This window comes from Pseudophryne corroboree, chromosome 4 (assembly GCF_028390025.1).
Source record: "Pseudophryne corroboree isolate aPseCor3 chromosome 4, aPseCor3.hap2, whole genome shotgun sequence".
NCBI classification, from domain to species: Eukaryota; Metazoa; Chordata; class Amphibia; order Anura; family Myobatrachidae; genus Pseudophryne; species Pseudophryne corroboree.
Genome location: NC_086447.1, coordinates 357,275,576 through 357,299,679, shown reverse-complemented (window position 1 = coordinate 357,299,679; position 24,104 = coordinate 357,275,576). Strand labels below are relative to the sequence as shown.

General features: G+C 42.0%; 1 protein-coding gene across 1 annotated transcript in view; it reads right to left on the bottom strand.

Annotated features, from left to right (window-relative positions):
• The window catches only part of LOC134910910 (mucin-3B-like), a 380,580-nt gene that overhangs the window by 191,690 nt on the left and 164,786 nt on the right, over positions 1 to 24,104 (bottom strand). The window contains exons 16-20 of the mRNA XM_063919296.1: positions 20,626 to 20,856; positions 13,423 to 13,662; positions 13,026 to 13,145; positions 11,872 to 12,077; positions 11,605 to 11,674 (exon numbers count right to left, since the gene is read on the bottom strand). Coding sequence (XP_063775366.1) covers positions 11,605 to 11,674; positions 11,872 to 12,077; positions 13,026 to 13,145; positions 13,423 to 13,662; positions 20,626 to 20,856 — 867 coding nt within the window. The remainder of the gene's footprint in view (positions 1 to 11,604; positions 11,675 to 11,871; positions 12,078 to 13,025; positions 13,146 to 13,422; positions 13,663 to 20,625; positions 20,857 to 24,104) is intronic.

Genomic DNA, 24,104 nt, shown 5'->3' with positions numbered 1-24,104 from the left:
TTAGATGTGAATGTGTCCATACAAAATGGAGCTTTTGTTACTTCCCTATACAGGAAGTCCACAGATAGAAACACCACCTTATTGACCAGTAGTTTCCATCCCCCCTCGTTAAAAAACAATCTACCCATCTCACAATTTCTACGAGTAATGCGAATCAATAACGACGAAGAAATTAGGGAGAAACAATTGGTGGAAATGAAACAAAGGTTTAGAGAAAGAGGTTACTCTACCAAAGTGATCAGTAATAGTTTGCGTAGAGCCAGGAACTTATTCAGCAAAAAATCACCTAAGGTTGTTGCTAATGATAATCGTATGATCTACACTACGAAGTTTGACAATTATGCACATTTTACATGTAAAACACTGCGGAAGCATTGGCCAATCCTAAAATCTGATCAAGGGTTACCATTTACACACACAAACCCACCGATGATGGCTTACAAACGAGGGCCTAACCTACGACAGATGCTGATGAGGCCTACATCAGTACCTGAGACTAAATTGAATTTTCTTCAGATTATGAGTAAAAAGCCTGGCTGCTTTTCATGTGGGAAATGCACAACGTGCAGATCCCTGCAGACTGGTTCTACCTTTCCCCATCCACATTCCGGTAGGAATATCAAAATCAGGTACCATCTACATTGTAGACTCGACTTTGTGGTGTATACCTTAACATGCCCCTGCGGTTTATGTTATGTGGGGCTTACCACCCGTTGTTTTAGGGAACGGATGGCAAACCATCGGTTATCTATTAGGACTGCATTACAAACAGGTACCAGTGATAAGCCTGTTGCCAGACATTACCTGCAACGAGGACATCAGGTAGCAAATTTGAAATGCAGACTCATCGATTGGGTTCCACCGTTGAGTCACGGTGGGGACCGCACCCAAGTTTTACGCCAAAGGGAGAGCTTCTGGATTGCTCACCTCAACACGGTCTCACCCAAAGGCCTAAATGAACATGCCGCTATGAATGTTTTCTTGTGAATTAATTAGCAGATACTCCTATAGATGTCAACATGGGTATAAACCTGAGGGATTCTGTGGCATTTATGAGTTAACCTGACCATGAAAAAATGTTTAATGTGAGTGCTATGGTTTGAGACATAACCTGTAAACCTCTGTTGAAAACATTTTTTTAAAACATTTTTTCAGATATAAATAAAATTGAGTTTCTTCACATGTATTAACTAATTACGTGTTTAATAAACATTGATGGTATTAATTACTGAGAAAGATTACTCTGATGCATGATAATTAGTTTTGGAGGTTTCTGTTTACGGTCTCACACTGTAGCACATCGAGCTTTTATTGGATGTATATGATTTTCGTAATATGTCTGTACACAGTGACCACTGCGTCTCTTTGATGATTTAAGTTGTGAGCATGTCTTAGATCCATGTTTAGATTCCCTAGTGGATTGTGTGTATTCCCCCCTCCAGTGTGTATGTTTCCCTTCTGCAAACTGAAGTTTCGCCTGTCAGTATTGTGAATCAGCTGTCTGAACCTATTAGGCCATCGTAGAGACCGGAGCGTACGACGCTTCCGGTTTCCGACTTCCGGGTCGTGGAACGCATTTGCGTTCCACTGAAGTCGCGACTGTTGCTTTTCCCCTGTGCGGTGGCGTGCTCGGTAGCGGGACGGCCCCCAGGTGGTGGGGGTATTGGATGGACGCCAGTGAGGACGGCGGCCTCCGCGGGTATGACTTTTGTGCACCATGAGAGCGTCCAGGGATGGATTAGATAGGGTGCACCATACACTTCCGGTCTGAATGGTATTTAAGGACAGCCCATCAGCCCCTCAGCTGTGTGGCTGTAGAGGTGGTGAGGACGCGAACACCCTTCGTGAGTATTGCAGTTTTTTTTATGTATGTGTGGTATGACAGCAATTGCACTGGAGGTTTTTAGGACTAAGAGGTTGGCCTATTGTGTATTTGCTTACAGTGATTACTTTGGTTGTCTCAGTCGTCCCATAAGAAGTGAACTCTAATGAACCTAATAGTAAGTACCTGGGTGTGCGTTCACTGAACAGGTGAAAATGTGTATTATACACATGTTAATTAGTTTGAGTGTTTTTTCAGTTATATGTATTGGTTTATTTATCTACAGAAATTCTGCTTGAATATGACCTTATTAACCCTACAGACCTGGCATTGTCTGAACCTGACATATTGATTAGTGTGAGTAAGTGTCCAGGGCTAGCGACATTTTGAAGCTAGTGTTTTCCTATCTTATAGGTTGGTGGCACCTGGTATCCACATATGGTGTGATATATATCTGCGGTCTAGATTTGCCCACACACGACTATAACCTATATAGACACTGGTCAATACACACGATTCACGCTGGTGATTAATGAATCTTTTCTATAATCGACCAAAAAGGGCGTGGTGGTCCACTAATGTTCTATTTGTTTGTTCTCTTGTTGTATTGTGTTTGTTTAATATGTGTGTATATTTTATTTTATGTTTTTCCAGTAATCAATATATGATGCTCTCATAAACTGGAAGCTTATCTTGATAAAGATCCTAAATTGAGGATCGAAACGTCGATTAAATAAGCCTAGATTTGACTGCAATAAAGCTATTGTGAAAGATGAACGTGTGACAAATCATTGAACTGGAAGAGTGCACCTCCACATCGTTGGACCTCTGTTTAAATATTGTGGGTCTCCCATGTATATGGAGACTTCCACTAGGAGCACCCCATTGTTGTTATAACATTCTGATGCGAGTGCAGGAATATACTTGTTATATATATATATATATATATATTAATGTGGGATACTGGTTTAACATTTTTTTTACCTGTCAGTGAGCCAGTCACAGTGTATATCGTACTCTGCAGCCAGGCATGTTAGCCCCGGCCCCCGTTGCTGATAGTGTGGGGATAGATGCGGCCGCGGTGCCAGAGACTTCCGCCTCCGGCTCCGTCCTCTCTCTAGCCGGGTGCGCGCGTGTGATGTCACATGCACGTGCGACGTCATGATGTCACACGCGCGATGTGCCGCCGTCCACATCGCGGAAGCCCAGGGAGCCGCGTCTAGTGCTGCTGGCTCCCTACAGCAGGTCAGTTGCTGTCGGGGAGCTAGCGGAAGCTATTGTTACACAAGAACTGGGCTCAATAGCGCCCCCTACAGCCCAGCACCCGGGGCACGTGCCTTCCCCCCCCAGTTTAGGCCCTGGGGCTGCCACTGTACACACCTGCGATCGCATAATGTAAAGACTATTCATTGCAGGTGCAAAAAATTACACATGCCCTCTAATGTGCACACGCATTGCGGCATACTGGCTGCACTCATGAATAGTCATGGGGAGGAGGGGGGGGGCTGTCTATGTCTGTATGCACACACATTCATATATTTGTAATTATCATACCATATTATTTATAGGATAAGCCAAGTGAACACTAATGCATGTTTGTTTGTTTTGTGTGTTTTTTTTTTAAGGCAAGCAACTTGACTGTGAAAGCTAATATTAAATCTGACCTGCTAGTGTACAAGTTAGCAAATGTAGACATTTACACCTATGAATGGAATTGACAAAATGTCAGAGGAACTGAATGGGGATATATTCTGTATATATGTATGGATGAAACACGTTGGTGACTCTCTGAGTATGCCTCATTCTAAAGATACGCATCTACCATTTAATCTTGTCTTTTTTATGTCATGTATTTTCTTGTGTCATTTTTTATTATATTATCTTTTTTGTGAATTTGACAGCATTTTTTTTTTTGCTTTTTTGGAGTACCCTTCTAATGTTTGTGACAGAATTTTATCAGTATGTTCTTTATGTTTTTAACAAATTAATGTTTTATATATTTTAAGCTCACTCTTATAGTCCTTTTATACATTTATGACAACAGTGGTAGCTCATATTACTCTATCCCTGTTACCATATTCTTTTTATTAACCGACCCACCATCACTTTTTATACTTAGGGTAGAGCAGAAGTCTTATTTTAAACTATTAGGGAGTGTCATATCTGACTTATTACCTTCTAACAGCTGTGTGCTACCTGGAAATATTGCATCTTAGCGCTGAGAATTTCCCCCTGTATAGTGTGTATATATATATATATATATATATATATGTGTGTATTGTACACACATACACATACACACACACACACGCACGCACGCACGCACGCACGCACACACACACAATAAGGGTTTTCACAGTGCCTAATATATACTCATATATATATATATATATTGTGGCAGGGACAGCATAGATCTGCATGGAGTTCATGTAGAACATCAGAATTTCCCAGGTTTAGCAGAGCAGCATCAGCAGGACTGTAGGATCAAGTCCAGGTTTTGCCTCAATCAGCTGCCATCCAGAAGTTAATTAATTAACAGCACCTGTAATCTACCTTGAAGTACTGTATACTGTATGTTCAGTCAACTAAGACATTGCTCTTGATGGCAGTTAGTGCCTGTAAAGCTGACCTGCAAATCCTGCAAATTAAGCTGTATCCTTCCTGAGGTGGAAATAAAAGTGTGTCGGATTTGACTCCATCTATGTGCAGGTGCGGATTGGCCACATCGAGCCACAGGGGAGATGCCCGCTGGGCCGATGTACATGTGGGCCCTGTTTTATTTATAAACATGCGAGGTGTGGTGCTGCTGCCATGGTTACACAGTATACCTCTGGTGCTGCCCATGTAAGGCCACAATTTTTTCCATGGCCGCTATGAGTTCCCAATCTGCCTCTGCCCTACTTTGAAAGAAAGTGCAATGGAATATGCTAGCGCTACATAAATGTTAATAAACAAATTAATATATAGGTGTTAAAGCTAGAATTACAAAATTATCTTGGTGTCACTGGGTCTTTCAAACAGCAGTGGACATTTAAAAAAAAAACAAAAAAAAACAAAAGCTACATTATGCATTTATACATTTTTCCCTGTGGGGGACAATTTGTTTAATTGTTTTCTGTGGGGGCCAATGTGTGCGTTTTTTTCCTGTGGAGGGCCAATCTGTTTTATTAGTTTCTTGTGCAATGTTTTTAATTTGCGCTTTTGTCTGAGTTGCACCATGCATGCATGCGCTGCAATGGTGTTCGTACAGAGTTGCAGTACAGAGTCAGACACATGCACCAAGAAGTGTATTAGAAATGTGTTGGGCATTCCTGTGTGGTTACAGGGGGTTGGCTAATCAGACGCATATGTAACATAGTATGGGCGTGTTATTGGAATGATATGTGTGTTGATTAAAGTGGTTGCATAAAGAGACGTTGAATTGCTCACATTGGAGGTCACTCAGACGGATGATCAGCACATAGCATAGGGCTGGTGACAATGGTGAGACCGATGGCGGCATCTAATGATGCACAAAGCATGATTGCAGCGTCTTAGACACTGAAAGTGGGCATCTCAGTCCTTGCATATTTGGATGCAGAGATGTACACAAAGAAAGGATATTGTAGTACCATAAGCATAAAGCCACAGACGTAACCAAGAACGGCTCCAGAGAAGGGGCTGAAGCTCAGTTTAAAATTCAAATAGGTGAGCCACACCAACTGCCAGTGGAGAAAATATGGTGTGGCTCCCCTATTTTAAATTTGAACTGACCTGCAGCACCTCCTCTAGAGCCGCCACTGGATGAAACTGAAGCAAAAGATAAAAGGAAGCCCACCTTAAAATCAGACCCTATGAGGAGGAATCCCATCCCTCAACAGACCCCACCTCCACAACAGACTCCGCCCCCATAAGGGCTGCTTCCATACATTTCCATGGCTGGTTTTCCATTCCAATCCACCCCTCTCTATGTGTACATTCTATCTATCTATCTATCTATCTATCTATCTATCTATGTGATTGTGACGGTTGTATACTCTGGTCTGGAAGAAGGTCCGGCTAGGACCGAAACGTCGACCAACCATGCATTAATTTTGATGTGAAACTTGATAAACGCCTTTTTGCATTTCAACTACAGTCTGGTGAGTGCCTTCTTTAAACATTGGATATCTATCTATCTATCTATCTATCTATCTATCTATCTATCTGTGTATATATATATATATATATATATATATATATATATATATACAGTGCTAATTATCAGCAGTAACTCAGTCCCTGTACCTCTCATTGTGTATAACATTATCAGGTATATGTACCTATATCAAATATATGCTGTTCTAAACATGTTAAGTACCCTAAAATATTTAACTAGTAGAAACTAGTAGAAAATGCTTGACATATATTATCTTCAACAAAAATATAGAAAAGACTACAATACAGTATCTAACCATATTTGAGGCTAACATATATGAGACAACAATATTTTCTTATAATTTGCTATTATTGATGGACAATGGGCCTAATTCTGACCTGTTCGCTGCTGTGCCGATCAGGTCTGTACTGCGCATGCACCAGCGCCGCAGTGCGCCAGCACATGTCAGACAGCCGACGGCCGACTCAGCCCTGTGATCGCCTCTGCCTGATTTACAGGCAGAGTTGTTCGCTGGGTGGGCCGGCGGCGTTTGGCCGCGATTTTAGGGGCGCGATTCAGGCAACACAGGCGTGCCCAGACCATGCAGGGGGAGGGCCACGTCAGTTGCGTGAGATCACATGCAGCCGCTGTGACCTTCACAGCGATGAGTAGCTCCCTGCCAGCGCTCAAGAGCTGCGCTGGTAGGGAGCTGCTCTTCAAGTACAAAAGCTGCAATACTTTTGTACTTGTGCGGGGGCGGGCCTGACATGCGGGGCGGACTAGCCCTGTGCTGGGCGTCGCCCGCATGTCTGTGGGACTGAAGCACATCTACGATCAGGTCTGAATTAGGCCCAATATGAGCCTTTCAAGAAAATGTACAAAAATAATTATACACAGCATTTGTCATTTGAAACACATTTTTTTTCTTTTACCATTTTGCTGGGAAAAGAACTGTATATAGATTAACAATATAAAATAATATGTTCATCAAATATAGTTTTATCTACTACTTACTGATATATTAGCTTTAAGGGCCTTCTGATTATCATTAACATGCATACGCAATATACAATTAAGCTCCTCATATAAATATAAATAATAAAAAAATGTGCCAGCAGATGTAAAACTTTTTTCTCTCACTATCCTTTCACTGGACAATCTTCTTTCTACATTGAAATATTAAAGACTGACCTACTGTAGGGACCTAATGTGCACTACAATTTAAGGGGGTAATTCAGACCTGATCGCTGGCTAGCATTATTTACAGCGCTACGATCAGGTCGCACCACAATGTGCAGGTGCGTCGCACAGGTACAAAGCAGATCGCTACTCAGCGATGGGTTTGTGCGAAGGATCCATTTGCATGTGCGATCGCAAGGAGATTGACAGGAAGAAGCCATTTGTGGGTGGTAACTGACCGTTTTCTGGGAATGGTTGGAAAAACGCAGGCGTATCCATGCATTTGAAAGCGCTGTCCCAATATCTCAGGGTTTTTATTCAAAACAATTAATATCAAGCAGATTAATTTATTATTTCTGATGAAACAGCCGTGGGCGACTGGCTGAGAAATGCATCAAGAGATACCCCTATCAAGCTGAGTGACGTGGACGGATGCACCGGGAGGCGGTCTGCTAGTTCCCGAACGCTGGATAATCACCAGCAAGAGAGTACGGGATGAGAACACTCATTGCAGCAGCCAGGCACAGACATCGAGCACAGCCGCTGAACACAGCCACTTACTGCAGCCACTAGGCACAGCCTGCCGAGCACAGCCACTGATTACAGCCGCCGAGCACAGCCCGACTGGGGGAGAATGGTGCATGCCAGCTACAAGTGTATGACGGGGAGGCCCGTCTGAGCCGCTACATATAGCCATACCAAGAACTCCAGTTCAGGAGAAAAATGGTCGGTAAGCATATATTAGCCTCATTTTAACTAGACCGTGCACCTAAAAACTGTGTCTAACATACCATCATTCCAGCAGGAAGATTCAAGTAATTTTGGACCCGACTGCCAGATAATAATAAGGGTTAACTGTGGTCTACTAATAGGATTCTTTGGATAATTCTGGAACTATTATAAATCAGTAGGTGGGAAGTCTTTTTAATATTCCCTGGAGGCTGTGCAATTACAGTACCAAAGAGGCAGAAACCGCTACATAATTAATGTGAGCTGTAGAAACATATATCATTCTACGCTGTGGATACTTTAGTTCACTGGAAATACATTGTTTCCATACATTATAAACTGAAACTGTATCCATTATTTGCAGCTGTGTCAAAAGCAATTACTATAGATTTCAGTTCTGCTGTATATGGTGCTATTACGTTCATGTGCCATAATATATGATTCTTAAGAAGAGCTTTTATAAGGATTTAGTACTATTGAGTTTGTGATTTTATAAAATTGTGCTTTTTATGCTTGATATTAATTTTTTTGAATAAAAACCCTGAGATATTGGTACAGCGCTTTCAATTCTTTCTTTCTTGTAAAAATCTTACTGGGGTCAGCACCTCATAAATATGAAAGCAGCAGTCTAATATCAAAGGGTGAAATATTTAAATTGGGTGCAAAATCTAATACACACATCCAACTTAGCGCTTTCTTATATTGTATACGTGTCCATGCATTTGCAGGGAGGGTTCCTGATGTCAGTTCCGGTCCCGGAGAGGCTGAAGTGTTCGCAGTGGCTGAGTAAGTCCTGGGCTACTCAGAGACTGCACAAGATCTGTTCATACAGCTCTGCTACACATGCGTTTGCACATTTGCAAACCGAAAATACACTCCCCTATGAGCGGCGGTGCATGGCAGACAGCCAATGGCTGTCATAGCCCTGCGATCGCCTCTGCCTGATTGACAGGCAGAGGCAGTCGCTGGGTGGGAGGGGGTGTGCCGGCGGTGTTTAGCCGCCATTTAGGGGATGCGGTCCGGGCAATGCAGGAGCTGCGCTGGCTAGGATGCTACTCCTGAATTTCAAAAGCATCGCCGCTGTGCAATGCTTTTGTAATTGTGTGACGGGGCAGGGACTGACAAGCGGGTGGGCTAGCCCTGTGCTGGGCATCCCCCCGCATGTCTGTGTGACTGATCCTAGATGTGCTAAATTTAGCGCATCTACCATCAGCTCTGAATTAGCCCCTTAGAGCACATCTACAAGTAGAGGAAATGAGGGGGATGTTGAGTTAGAGGTAGAGACTGAGAAAGATTATTTAGAGTGTAGTAGGAATATCAAGAGGGGACAGAATCCCAGAGGCTGATATAATAAAGGGTGTGAGGGGTTGACAGTATACACCTATCAGCCATAACAATAACACTCAGTTCTTGAATTGAAGCTAAAACATGGGGCAAGCATAAGGATCTTAGCACCTTTGACAAGGACCAACATATAATGGTCAGAACATCTAAAAATGGCAGGTCCTGTGGGTGTTTCTGGTATACAGTGCCTATCAAAAGTGGTCCAATGCAGGAAACAGCGGAACCGACGACACGGTCATAGGCGCTCATTAATACATGTAGGCAGTGAAGGCTAGACTGTCTAGTTACATAGAAACAGAATTGGACAGCAGATAAGAACCACTTGTATGCCCATGTACAAACACTTACACACTAGGGAGCCAATTAACCTATCAGAATATTTTTGGACTGTGGGACGAAACAGGAGTACAGTACCCGGAGAAAACCCATGCAAGCATGGGGAGACTATACAAACTACACACAGTGCCATGGGGGGAATCGAACCCATGATCTCAGTTCTGTGAGGCAGTAATTCTAACCATTATTATATCTGGGTTATATACCACAGAAGAATTACTGTAGAACAAATTGTTGAAACAGTAAATGCTGCCTAAAATTGAAAGGTGTAAAAACACACTGTGCATCGTAGCTTGCTTTTATGTGGCTTCACGGCTGCAGACTGGTTAAAGTGCCCATGCTGACCCCTGTCTACACCCAAAAGTGCCTACAACGGGCACATGATCATCATAACTGAACCATGGAGCAATGGAAGATGGTGGTCTGATCTAATGAATAACATTTTCTGTTACATTATGTAGATAGCAAGATGCATGCACGTCATTTACCTAGGGAAGAATGCACTATGGGAAGAAGACATGTCGGCGGAGGCAGTGTGCTGCTCTGGGAAATGTTCTGCTAGAAAACCTTGAGTCCTGCCATTCATATAAATGTGACATTGACATACCACCCACCTACCTAAACACTGTTGCAGACAAAGTACAATACTTTGTGGCACCAGTATTCCCTGAAGGCAGTGTTTTTTTTTAGCAGGATAATGTGTCCTTCCATACTGCAAATATTGTTCAGAAATGGTTTGAGAAACATGAGAAAGAGTTTATTATGATGCCTTGACCTTGGTTGTCAAGTGGGATATTGATGTTACCCATGATGCACAACTGAATGTCAGAAGAAAGGAGGTACGGTAGCTAGACAATGAACATGTGTAAAGGAAGCCAGGGGACTTTAGAAGACTGTAACATTAAGGTGAGCTTGGGAGAGCCAAGTTTTGGTGATGTTGAGGAGATTGTGAGAGTTAGAGATAAACTAGTCATGGATGAGAGCCAGTCTACCATTCCAGAAGTGATAGCGAAGTAGTGTTAAGGGGGAAGGGAATTAGGTTGGCTGGTTTGCTAACGTGCTAAAGAGGATCAATGATGTAAAGGTCAGGTTTTAGAAGGAGTGTGCCGGGATAGAATGGGAGGTAGGAGCAGCACTGAAAGGAGACAAGAAATGAATCATGCTAAAGGTGGAGGTGAAGACTTGAGTGGAAGGAAGTATAAATACAAGAGTGCACGGAGGAGTCAGAAAAAAGAGAGGGGTATAAGTAGGGGAAGAAACTTGGGAAAGGGAAAAAAGAGTGATAAGTATGGGGAGGGAGCAGAGGATGAGTGTGGTGAGGGGGAATAACAAGAAGCAGAAGTGAGCCAAAAAAATGAGAGCACAGGTTGGTGAAAAAATAGCTGATGATGAGGTGGACATGGAGTGTGTGTGGAAAATAGGGTGGCATAGTAGAATATAGGGGAACAAACCTGCAATAAAACAAAGGCAGCACGATGCTGAAGAATATAGTATCAAAATTCCATACAGTAAATGCAAAAATGGAAATTAAAAGTTAAATAGCAATTAGTTATGGAGATGAAATGGTAATTTCGTGCATAAAAAATGGCAGTTATAAAGTGTACACAGTGTAAACGCTGATGAATTGTGACTATTGCTAAATGATTTAAGCTTTAAAAAGCAAGTTTGCATATGTAGTGATGCAATTATGATTTCATCTTAACCTTTGTACAATTTTCTTGATAAAGGAAGTTAGTTTTCAACTATTCCCTGGTCACTTGTGAGATTGCTTCACAAGGAAAGCTGGAGAGCTATGGATTCCAGTGTTATCAATTGCTCACAAAATATTCCCCAACTTACATTTTCCTACATATCATTAAAGGCTTCATATAGGGATCAGCACAGGGATATTACCTCAGGTTCCATGTATCATCAATTTATATTATATTTCTTCATGTTTTATTTAATAATGTTTGCTCATACAGTATACTACCATCACAATAAGATACTTAATAAACAGAAGATTAGTCTGTACTGTCATAAATTTGTGACCTAATTGTTAATGGAGACTTACAGACAGGAATAAACACTATCTTACCTGGTAAAGTAAATTCAGATCCATTTATCTTCACAATTATTGTGTTGCTGTCCTGCAGTATCCACTCAACCTAAAACAGGCCAGATATCACAATGAAGCCATTAAACAAGAAAAAATATAAATACTGTAGTGTATTTACACAACTGTTACAGTTATTTTTCACTTACAATAATCAATTTGGTGTACGTTCATCTGCCTACATCACAAACACATACATCCAACAAACAAACAAACAAACAAACAAACAAACAAACAAACAAACTTTACCGTGGTCTCATTTTGAATTAATGCAGCCAATCCTACAAAGTTGGTGGCCTGTGTGCCATTGCCGGCCCTGGCTGTGCGTCCCTGGAGGCTAAAGATCTCTGTGTCATTCTCATCTCTAACATTGGTCAAGATAAACTCTCCCAAGCCATTGAATGTATATTGGACACCATCCATAGTGTTGATGTGGGGGTCTCCAAATGTGAATCCTACAGTAGAAAAGTAAGATTTAAGTTTGCTTCTTGTTATACAGCAGTAAACAGAAGATTAAATTGTGTTGTACAAGTACTATCAATATCAGCTAATAGAAATATGTCCACACACACACCTTTGCTCAAAACTGAGTTATTTGGAGTGCCATGGACATTGTGATTTAGCTGCGGCAAGCGTCCTACCAGAGACTTCCTCTTAAAATATGCATCTAATTTGCATCACAAAAGTACAATGCAAGGGTACACTGAATATTGACGGTGGCATTTCATGTAATTCAGTGTTGCTAATTTACGTAAAGAACAAAAACACAGTTTCGATACGAGAACTGCTCAATTCTTCACACCACTTACTGTACTATTATGCTTGGGGTCTATTTACTAAGCCTTGGATGGAGTGGATGGAGATAAAGGGGGAGATGTAATAAGCAGTGAAAAGAGTGGCTAAGTGAGGCAGTGCATAAGTTGCCCATGGCAACCAATAAGCATTGAAGTAATATTTATAATTTGCATACTATAAAATTATACAGAGCAGCTGACTGGTGATGATTCCTCCACTGGCTCACTTCTCCACTCTTGTCACTGCTTAATAAATCTCCACCAAAGTACCAACCGACCAGCTCCTAACTGTCATTTTTCAAACACAGCCAATAACATGGCAGTTAGGAGCTGATTGGCTGGTACTTTATCTCCATCCACTTTATGGCCATCCAAGGATTAGTAAATAGGCCCCTCAATCTGCAACTTAATACTAATTCCTTTGGGACATAAGTACTAATCTGGTGTGCCTGGGACACAGTAAGTGACTTTGTATGGTACTATGATATGAATAAGATGCAAAAAGTATAAATTGCTACATTTGCTGGAGGGTCAAAGTTGCACCAAGCACATCACACCATATGATGCAAAATGTTAGGTAATGAGGACAACTATAAGAACAACTCTTACCAAAATCTGGAGGAATGTATCCAAAGCAGTAGTCATAAGGTCTTCTCTCTCGGTACATAGAACAGAGTTGGGAAGAGCCAGAGTACCTGCAGCAGTTGTTGTAAGGATCAACTTCATTTTCTGTAAAGACAAAATAATAGGTCAAAATAATAGATTACAACAACTTGGCGTCAAACCACAATTAAATACACCAAATAATATAGTATGTAGAGAAGTTCTGTTCAATAGTAAAACACAAATTTAACACATAATGAAAATTTTACTGAGAATCAAGATAAGAGCAATGACAGGATAGCATAAGACCAGTCTAAATCCACAGGGCCAGCCATGATCTATACATAGATATACGTATGTCTAATCGCTGAGACAATCTTTTATGGGTTGTACTATCAGTTACCTTTGTATTGTTTCCTTTCTTGAGTCAGTTGTGGTAGATAAACATTGCCATAATAGTAATTATAATAATAGTATGGGTTCTGCGCCCTGAGCCAACTGTTTTCATACTCCCAGGGGGTTGGTAAATATCTTTCTTTCTCTCCATAGGCCAGACTTCCCCAGTAATTGTAGTAACATCTTGTGCCCCCTCCATACCAGACAGAAAATGCGCTCTGGAAGGTGTAGGACAAGCTGTACAAATCTGTGGGAACAAATCAGCAAGTTTTTTACTGTTAAAGTGACAGCAATTTTATGTACAGATGTGGCTGTGCTGATCTTACCTGTGGGTGGCTTCTTCATATTTCTAATTAGCCATGGCAAGTTGCAGCCTGATTGTGGTTGCGTGTGCAGTGCATACGTACACCCGTGGGCACTCTATTAGCTTGTAGGATGATCAGGGACACATCTTGTTTCAATCAATGTTTCAGAGTAGTTCTCCTCTATCAAGTCCTGTGGTCTTGATAAAGATTAACCACTCGGAAACATTGATTGAAACAACTATGTGACTTGCGTATACTTACATTCTTGATACAGACTTTGTGAGTGCCATTGTATAGGTGGGCTATATTGCATGTTTATTTGGAGGCTGCTGTGCAACAATACTTTAGTGCCAAGCATTAGAGATTATTGTTTGGTGGGTTTGGATTTAAATTTTTTGTATGTTCCAGTGTCTGATAAAAGGGACCTTGATCCTAACGAAATAATCCTGCTTGTTTCTGTTTTCGAGTGAATTTCATACCTTTTTTTCCCCGCAATATACTGTATATTTGTGAATCTGTTAGTGATATCATATCACTAACAGATTCAGAAATATACAGTATATTGCAAATTGATATGGATATGAGATTGAAAACCCATAAAGAATTTTCATCAATGTTCTAAACAGTCTTTATTCCCGTTTCTATTTTGTCTTAGTTTCCTTTTGTCTATTGCCCTCCTTTACATGAAATGACACAGTGTGGCCAAATCTTTCATTAGTCTGATGTCTGGTGCAGTGTCATCTATTGGGAAAAAGCCTAAAAAGTCTGTTGTTCACTGCTATGTGACAGTGACAGTATAATGTCCTTAGCATTAATCATAAATATATAACAACAGATGTACCATTACATTTAGAAGCTGCAAAACTATATTCTCTTATATTTACATTTGGATTAATTTATTTACAGAACTTGAGTATACAATATGGCATCCTTTTTCCAATTGGTTTTGTTTATTCACAATGTCCTTTGAAATCATATGGGTCCACTATGATTAAAACAAAAGAACAGCAGAAAGACAAATGCAGCAAAACTTGTTAGATGACTTCACCACAGATGCTGTAGCAGATATGAGAATTATAGAAGACACCTGCTAATGTCGCAAACTTCACTAACTACACAAGGTGCACCACTGGTCAGCGCTAGCTAGGGCTGGAATTACTTTAAATAGCAAGACAATCAATAGTAAATTAAAGGAAAGAAAACAACAGAAGAATAGACTGTACCCCTATGAAATCCTGATACAGTATGTAACAGCCAGATGCATGGCTAAAAGTAGAGCTTTAATAATAATAATAATAATAATAATAATAATATTTTCATTGCCATCTATGCAGTAATTGTACTGTTAAATAGTAACATGTAATAAGTTATTAGAGCAGTATTACTACTATTGACAGAAATTGAATAAGGCTATTTTGGAATTATGTGTGGATATTTACATACATGTTGAACCTATTAAAATAACAAACATATAATGTTTTTTTCTTTCAGGAAAAAGGATACAATTTGGCGCAATTTGCTGATAGCTCTGAGTAATATATACAAACTGTTTGCTTGCTTCTTTTCATTTTTTTATTTTATATAAATATTAATATTTTTTGTTTGTTTTAATCAATTCATTGGTTTCCATTAGCCATCATTTGGATGGATATGCATTATGTTATTGTAGAATTACAAGCACCATTATGTAGATATGCGGCTGAGAACAGTACTGAACTTACCATGTCACAAATGTTGTCCAGTGACAATACTAAAAAATGTGTTAACCTAAATATCTATGGGGGTAATTCTGGGTTGATCGCAGCAGGATTTTTTTTAGCAGTTGGGCAAAACCATGGCCCTCATTCCGAGTTGATCGCTCGCAAGGCGATTTTAGCAGAGTTACACACGCTAAGCCGCCGCCTACTGGGAGTGAATCTTAGCTTCTTAACATTGCGAACGATGTATTCGCAATATTGCGATTACACACCTCGTAGCAGTTTCTGAGTAGCTTCAGACTTATTCGGCATCTGCGATCAGTTCAGTGCTTGTCGTTCCTGGTTTGACGTCATAAACACACCCAGCGTTCGCCCAGACACTCCTCCGTTTCTCCGGCCACTCCTGCGTTTTTTCCGGAAACGGTAGCGTTTTTAACCACACGCCCCTGAAACGCCGTGTTTCCGCCCAGTAACACCCATTTCCTGTCAATCACATTACGATCGCCGGAGCGAAGAAAAAGCCGTGAGTAAAAATACTTTCTTCATTGTAAAATTACTTGGCGCAGTCGCAGTGCGAATATTGCGCATGCGTACTAAGCGGAATTTCACTGCGATGCGATGAAAAATACAGAGCGAACGACTCGGAATGAGGGCCCATGTGCACTGCAGGGGAGGCAGATATAACATGTGCAGAGAGAGTTAGATTTGGGTGTGGTGAGTTCAATCTGCAATCTAAATTGCAGTGTAAAAATAAAGCAGCCAGTATTTACCCTGAACAGAAACAAAATAACGCACCCAAATCTAACTCTCTCTGCAAATGTTATATCTGCCCCCCCTGCAGTGCACATGGTTTTTCCCAACTGCTAAAAAATTTCCTGCTGCGATCAACTTGGAATTACCCCCTATATTTTTATTAAAAAAACACAATATACCACAAACTGCTTTTACTGACAACACTTTGTGGTATCCTCACTAAAGCTGTAACATCCTTCACTATCACTGTAACACATACCTCTGTGGATATTGCAGACTCATTAATCCTCTTCCCTCTTATAAACACTCATGAGCTGTTTACTTATATAAATACACTGTAACATCCTCAACCTGTCACCATAAAAAAATCTATGACACACTCCTACAACTATACTTTTCTCTCTCTAGCTGGTGACATACCACCAAATCCAGGTCCCATACACATGCCCCACTCACATTCAGCTGATTCACAATGGAATGTAAATACAACAAACCATCCCATCTTCCTTCAAGTCACTAAAAATCCCATCTCCCTCCAAGTCACTAAAATGTACCTTATGGAATGCATGCTCTGTTTGCAACAAATTAACATCTAACCATGACCTTTTAATTAAAAAAAAAATTAACCCTCTGGCTATAACAGAAACATCACTCACGCAATCAGACACATCCTCCCCAGCAGCACTGTCACACGGTGGTCTACACTTCATATACAACTCCAGGCCTGGTAATAGTAAAGGAGGTGGGGTTGAAACATAACTGTACCAATTTTTCACATACAAAGTTCTACCACTGGTTCCATCACTCTCATTTACATCAATTAATATACATTATATTAGCATTTTCACCCCTGTGTTGCTGTTACTTATTGCCCACCTTGACAACACAGACAATTTCTGGAAGATTTTTCTGCTTGGCTCCCTCACTTCTTATTCTCTGACATCTCCACCATCATTATATGCAATTTTAATATCACTATTGACAGTCAACAATCTCCCCATGACTCCAATCTACTCTCTCTAACCTCCTCTTTCAGCCTCTACCAATGGACTGACTCTTCTACTCATCAGGAGGGCCACTGCTTTGATCTTGTATTCTCCAGACTATGCTCAGTTCTGAATTTACTAATACTCCTTTACCTCTCTCAGATCACAACCTTATTACCTGCATGCTCTCCTCCATTTCTTCAAACTCAGTGTCACTAAAGTCTACCAAAGCTCCTCAAACCCATAGAAATATTAACATTATTAATTTTGAACTACTATCCACCTCTCTGCAACAGCTGTTCTCACCAATTTCTAAATGCATCTCTCCCGAGACTGCTGTATCACACTTGAACCAAACTCTAGAAATAGCATTTGATGAAGTGGCTCCAGCTACCTGTCACACTCCTCATAGACTTAGATGTCAATTGTATACTGGTGCAAATCTTATACTTCAGATGACTTCCTCCACACTGCCAAACAAACATAATTACAATATCTCATCACTGCTCAAGCCTCTCATCCCAAGTGACTTTTAATACATTTATAACACTTATTATTCCTCCCTTACCAATCCCACCAGCTACTTTTAGTCCACAAGATCTTGCTTACTATTTTTACCTTTTACAATGGGACCTGCTGACCCTGTCAACCACTTGCATATCAACCATATGGGTTGTATCTATTGACGTTGACCTAACACTAGTTGACCAAATGATCTACCCCTGTTAAAAAAACACATAGCAGTAGAATCAGCAGAGACTTTGAACATGAACAAAATTATAAATCTGCCACACAAACTGTAACTGATAAATACAAATGACCAACATGTTAAATACAGAGCTACTAAATGAGAGTCCTAGTGGGAGAATAAATAATTATGAATATATAGTACCAGTTTAGTTACAGTATCTGTTGAAATAGTTGTCATAGTGTACATACTGGTACAACATACATTAGGAGGATGTGCAGGCCCTGACATGCCACATGGAGCATTATGGGGTTGCTCCAAGGTAGGTAGCTTAGCTTAGACATATTGTAGTCTAAGAGTCCCTAGTGATTGTTCCAGCACAGTATAAGTTACCAGATGAAGACTATACTGTTTTAGATTCAAGGAAGATATTAATTATGCAGAAAGCTTTAAGATGGTCAGCTAAAAGTATCTCTCCAAATTATAAAGCAAATCATTAAATTAGAGAATAAATAATAGCATAACAAAACATGACCTTTGTATAATTCATTCTGTTGTCAATAAATATGAGCAACAAGTTATATGTGACAGGTTCAATGTGTTAGAAAACTGTCAGCAATGCTATGTATCTTATCAAGTTTTAAATACAGAAGTCTAAATGTTGTAATCAAATTCCTCTTATCCATCCGTTGTGAGGCATACAGTACCTTTTAACTTCAAAGCTTCAAGGGTGAAAGGCTAAAAATTGAATCAACTCAAAGGCTCATCTGTGGGTTTTCATTTTATTTTTATAGTTTTATGATTTTATAATTGTGGCAATCTCTAGGTCATAGTTCAGAAATGTAATATACAATTTATCTAGTATGAGGGCATTGATACCTAGTACTTCATTTTACACAAAACAGCTTTTTCCTATCATTTCCTCAATCTGAAACGAATACCAAGGTTGTTTAAAAATGCAACCGTGCCTTAACTAAAGCAGGGCCAATTTCCATTATCACTGCAGCAGTCTGTGTCTCTCCCCCATATGGTGCATTGATGGAAATAGAGCTCGCAAGGCTCTTAGAAGCAGCAAAGGACTGTGACAGATAATTAAACTAAGGAAGCAAATAAGACTGTGAGGGTTATTCAGGTTGGATTGCAGATTTAGCTAAAAAGCATAATCTGCAATCCTTTCTTTCGCATGCTGGTGGCCACCCATCACAGGGCAAGGCTTACCAGCATGCTGAATGTTCTGCCCAGTGGTTGCGACCACAGTTTAACTGCAGTTGCAGCAAATGTGGGCGATCCCCTGCCTTCACAGCCTGGCTGCAAAGGCAAGCGCCTTGCCGCCATTTTTTCCATTGGAGCAGCTGCATGTGACATCACACAGCCACCCCAAAAATGGCACTGACCCACCCCCGTTCAAATCGTCCCACCCAAGCAAAGCCGCGTCACTGCCCCACGAACATCTCTGCATGTCAAACAGACAGAGGAGTTCAGAGCCAATGCAATCCAATCACATTGGTCAGGCACGCACATGCTGGACGGGACCTGCGTGTGAGCATTGGCACTGGAAAAGTGAAATTGCGGTCGTGTTGTGATGCCACCTGATTAACCCTCTCTACCTCTAGTGCTGCCAGGATGGGTCACAGAGTCCTCAGAGACATTGCAAATCAAGGGGACGCGGGGCTACATCAAGTGTCAAGTAGGAATCCAAAGTGCGGAATGGCGGCGTCTGGCCGCCATTTTGTGGGCGCGGTCCGACCAAAGCAGTTGTGGCCGGACCGAACGGGGGGCGTGCTGCAGCGGCTGCGTGACGTCACATGCAGCCGCTGCGGGCCAGGGAGCGATGAGTAGCTCCCGGCCTGCACGCTAAAGCTGTGCTGGTCGGGAGCTACTCTTGAAGTGCAAAGGCATCGCCGCTGTGTAATGCCTGTGCACTTCTGCGGGGGGAGGGCCGGCACTGATATGCGGGGTGGGATAGCACTGTGCTGGGCGTCCCCCCCGCATGTCAGTATGAATGATCGTAGCTGTGCTAAATTTAGCACAGTTACGATCATCTCGGAATGACCCCCTATATACGCAACGTGGCACTGTAATATAAGGCACCTTAAATTCTGGATAAGTGCACAGGTTTACAAAGATCAATTTGGCATTTAGCGTTTTGCTTATGATCGAAGGAATTTGACCGAGCAAGGGCATCCTAGGGTGATCTATGATCATAAATTACATTTACACTATCCAGTACAGTGCAAGGCATTTTCCACAAAATGTCTTAGGTTGTCTGTAGAGATGAGTGGGTTCGGATTTACTCGGTTCTTTACGCCAGAATTATCGCCATTTCTTATTTTCGGGATTTTTCTTATTGGCTATCCAAAACACGTGACGTCCGATAGCCAATAAGGAGATTCAGGTGAATCTGAGTAAAACCGAACCCGCTCATATCTAGTTTTCTCTCTGCTTGAAACTGCGAAGAAGGATCTCATCATATTTCCTATTGGGACAACTTCTACCCTCCCATTTCAGTAGAGGTGTGCCTTCTAGACACTCAAGCTAAAATTTCTAGTTCCTGTTGTAATACAAACCTTGAAAGCTTTGCACTATCACTGTGGGGGGCATGGATTCATGGAGCATCTCAGGGGCAAATACAAGATTTCTAGGAGTTTCCAGATATTATACAAAGAAAATAAATCAGCTCCCTCCTTAATACCTGTCTATGCCTGCACAAGACCGGAGCAGCGCTGTTGCCTGTAGATGTTCAAAGTGGATTAAAATCTAGGTTTTAGATGGATGACTGACCTGTGTTTTTCTGCTGAAATCCATACCCTTGTAGACGACTTGCCCGTGTATAAGCAGAAGTATCAAATATAGCTTGCTGGTATGAGCACGGACATGGGCGTGCATAATAAATCCAGGATGGGTATATGTTTGAATACATCTCATTGTAATACCAGTTACGACATTGTTGCCGAGGGTTTACCCTGTAGGCTGCATTATATTCCAGACGATAGGCCCAATAGCCCCTTTTTTCTGTGGTAAGAAATGCAGAGAAATAATATATATTATGGATGCAAATATAAAAAGATATAAGGGTATTTAAACATTTAATGGCTTTAAGCTCCATGTCTGAACTATACCGAACTACATCAAATAATTATTTGTTTGAACTTGGGGTTTTTAGCAGCATTTCATTTAAATTCTATGTCATTTTTTCTGCTGCGGGGTACACTGGGTTCAACAGGGAATAACATTGGGGTGTAGTGTAGGATCTTGATCCAAGGCACCAACAGGCTAAAAGCTTTGACTGTTCCCAGAATGCATAGCGCCGCCTCCTCTATAACCCCGCCTCCGTGCACAGGAGCTCAGTTTTGTAGTTAGTGTCATGCAGTGCAGACATACAGAAGAGCTTTCTTAAGTAAACTTTGAAGACTTCAAGGGCTGCAGCAGAGACACTGTGAGTGTTAGATGTCACTCTGACATCTCCTGCTGCAGCTCCATCACCTCCCCCAGCGGCGCTGTATACTCCCGCGCCCTGGGTGCCGGGTACTTACAGCGGAGGCTCCGGTTTGCTTCAGTTAGTCACACAACCCGCCGCAGCTCTCCAGGATCGCGTAGCCGCACTTTAGAAGGAGGTAAGAGGGTCCCCCAGACGGGACGCGCTGGAAACCGCGATCCGGCACAGCCGGTGGGAGGTGGGCCGAGCGCGCTGGCCTGGACACTGTGGTAGTACAGGGACCCCACTAGATCACCAGGGCAAGGTACAGGTCGGTTTTACTAAAAACTGTTTGTTACACTGCCCGCAGTACCCGGTGGTGAAGTCCAGCAAGTAGCCTCTCCCCCAGCCCCAGGGTGCCATTTGGAGTAAATGTTCCCACCCTGGGGCTGCATCTCTCTCTCTCCCTCACTCCCTGTCAGCGTTTGGGCGCCATTTCCTGCATGCTGAGCTGATCCTGGGACTGTTTAGGCAAATCCTCCTCTGTAAAGCCGCCTGTATCTCAGTGCTGTGTATTTTACAGGACACTTAAGTATTCTACATGTCTGTTGACAGTGTTAGTTAAGAAACAGTGCATTTAGTCAGGGTTATGTAGTACAAGTACCCTGTGATATACATCCAGTATTTACTGTGCATTGATATATCTAATGAGTGTATAGCTATACTTAGTATTACTTAGTATTGCTAGTCCAGTGCAGTTTTATTGCATGTCATAATTTCTGCATTGTACATTTGACTGTGTGTGTGCATATACAGCTGCTGCGTGACTTCCATTTTGTGTATCTCACTCAGATTGCTATCCCTATATTCTTCTTCCTGAGGGGGCTAGGTGAGTCAGGGTTATTATTTATTATAGGTGTTTCACAGGATATGCTTATTGTGAATTTTTCTCTGTGATTTTCAGTCACCATATACCTCTTGATTTCTCTGTTTGTGTTTACACTGCACAGGGACTTCTTGTTAAGGTATTAGGCTGCTGATACTGAGTTGCCCATAGACTGAGCTTTCAGTTATGTCAGCTACAAGGGGCGACGGAGCTGGGGCTCATCCCACATTGCGTGGTGGTGACGCTGCAGACACGTTAGAGGAAAACACAGCAGCAGAGGGTTCAGGTTCTGGGGGTTCCTTACCCTCCCTTGTGGGACCGTAGCAACCGGGGTTCAAAATGACCCGCCTTGGTCTACTTTCTCCTACGCCCCATATGGGACCTCATGTGCCGGTATAACCGCTTATGGTCCCTGCGGTTAATCCGGTATGGGCAGATCACCTGTCCAATCAGTTACAGCAATTGAACCAATCACTGACTAAACAGAAAAACCCTCGCCCACCCAAAACCAAGGGGTCCTCTAAGTGGACTATTATTTCCCCACAATCCACCCACATCCCTGACACCTCGTCTGATGAGGATGGCGTGTATACTGACCCCACAGACACTGACCCCGATGATTCTGATGGGGAATTGGTCTCTGAGGTGGATGTTCCTGACTTATTGGAGGCTATCAGGCTAATTCTTCAAATTACTGATGACCCAGAGCCTGATGCTGCCCTAAGAAACTGGCCAGATTTAAACGTCAGAAGGTCGTTAAACAAGTTTTACCTCATTGTTACCATTTAGTTGACATACGTCAGAAATCCTGGAAAATCAAGGAAACAAATGTACGCCTCATAAGAAGATGCTGGCTCGCTATCCCCTCGCGGCGGAGCTAAGTAAAAATTGTGAAACACCCCCGCCAGTGGATTTGCAAGTGGCGCGGCTGGTGGTATCCTCAGCTCTACCTGTAACTACCGTCACTTCTCTGAAAGAACCAATGGATTAGCATGTGGAGGGTTGTTTAAAGGCAATTTACACCCTAGAGGGTGCAGTGCATCGGCCCGCTATTGCGACATGGGCTGCAGAAGCTATTGAAGCATGGGCTCAGGAGGTGGAAGCACAGCTGCCCTCCAACTTTTCTGATAATGCTAGACAATGTCTCGTATATTGGGGGTAATTCCAAGTTGATCGCAGCAGTAACTTTGTTAACAGTTAGGCAAAACCATGTGCACTGCAGGGGAGGCAGATATAATATGTGCAGAAAGAGTTAGATTTTGGTGGGTTATTTTGTTTCTGTGCAGGGTAAATACTGGCTGCTTTTATTTTTACACTGCAAATTAGATTGCAGATTGAACACACCACACCCAAATCTAACTCTCTCTGCACATGTTAAATCTGCCCCACCTGCAGTGCACATGGTTTTGCCCAATTGCTAACAAAATTCCTGCTGCAATCAACTTGGAATTACCCCCATTATCACAGCCTCTCTTTACATTAAAGAGGCGGCTTTTGATGCCGGTATTCTGGCGGCCAAGGCTTCTTCTACTTCCATTTTGGCCCGCTGGATTCTATGGTTACACTCCTGGTCTGTGGATCTGGATTCTAAGAAAACCTTGGAGGTGCTCCCTTTTAAGGGAGACATTCTTTTTGGAGAAGACCTCAAAAGATAGTGGCTGACTTAGCTTCTGTTAAAACAGCGTGTCTACCTAGTACTGCTCCTTCGGTACCTAGGGCTAAGAGTACTTCCTATCGCTCTTTTCGTCCTTCAGGTAAAGCAAAAGGTCAGGCGTACCCAAAACAGGCTTGCACTTCCAAAACCTCTAAGCCCAAGCCTAAACAGGCATGGGCGGCCCGTCAGCCTGCTTCCAAAACTGACAAACCTGCTGTATGACAGGGTGGGCCTCCCCCTGGGGGATCCCAGGGTGGGGGGCCGACTTATAGTGTTTACCCAGGAATGATTGAAGACCACTTCCG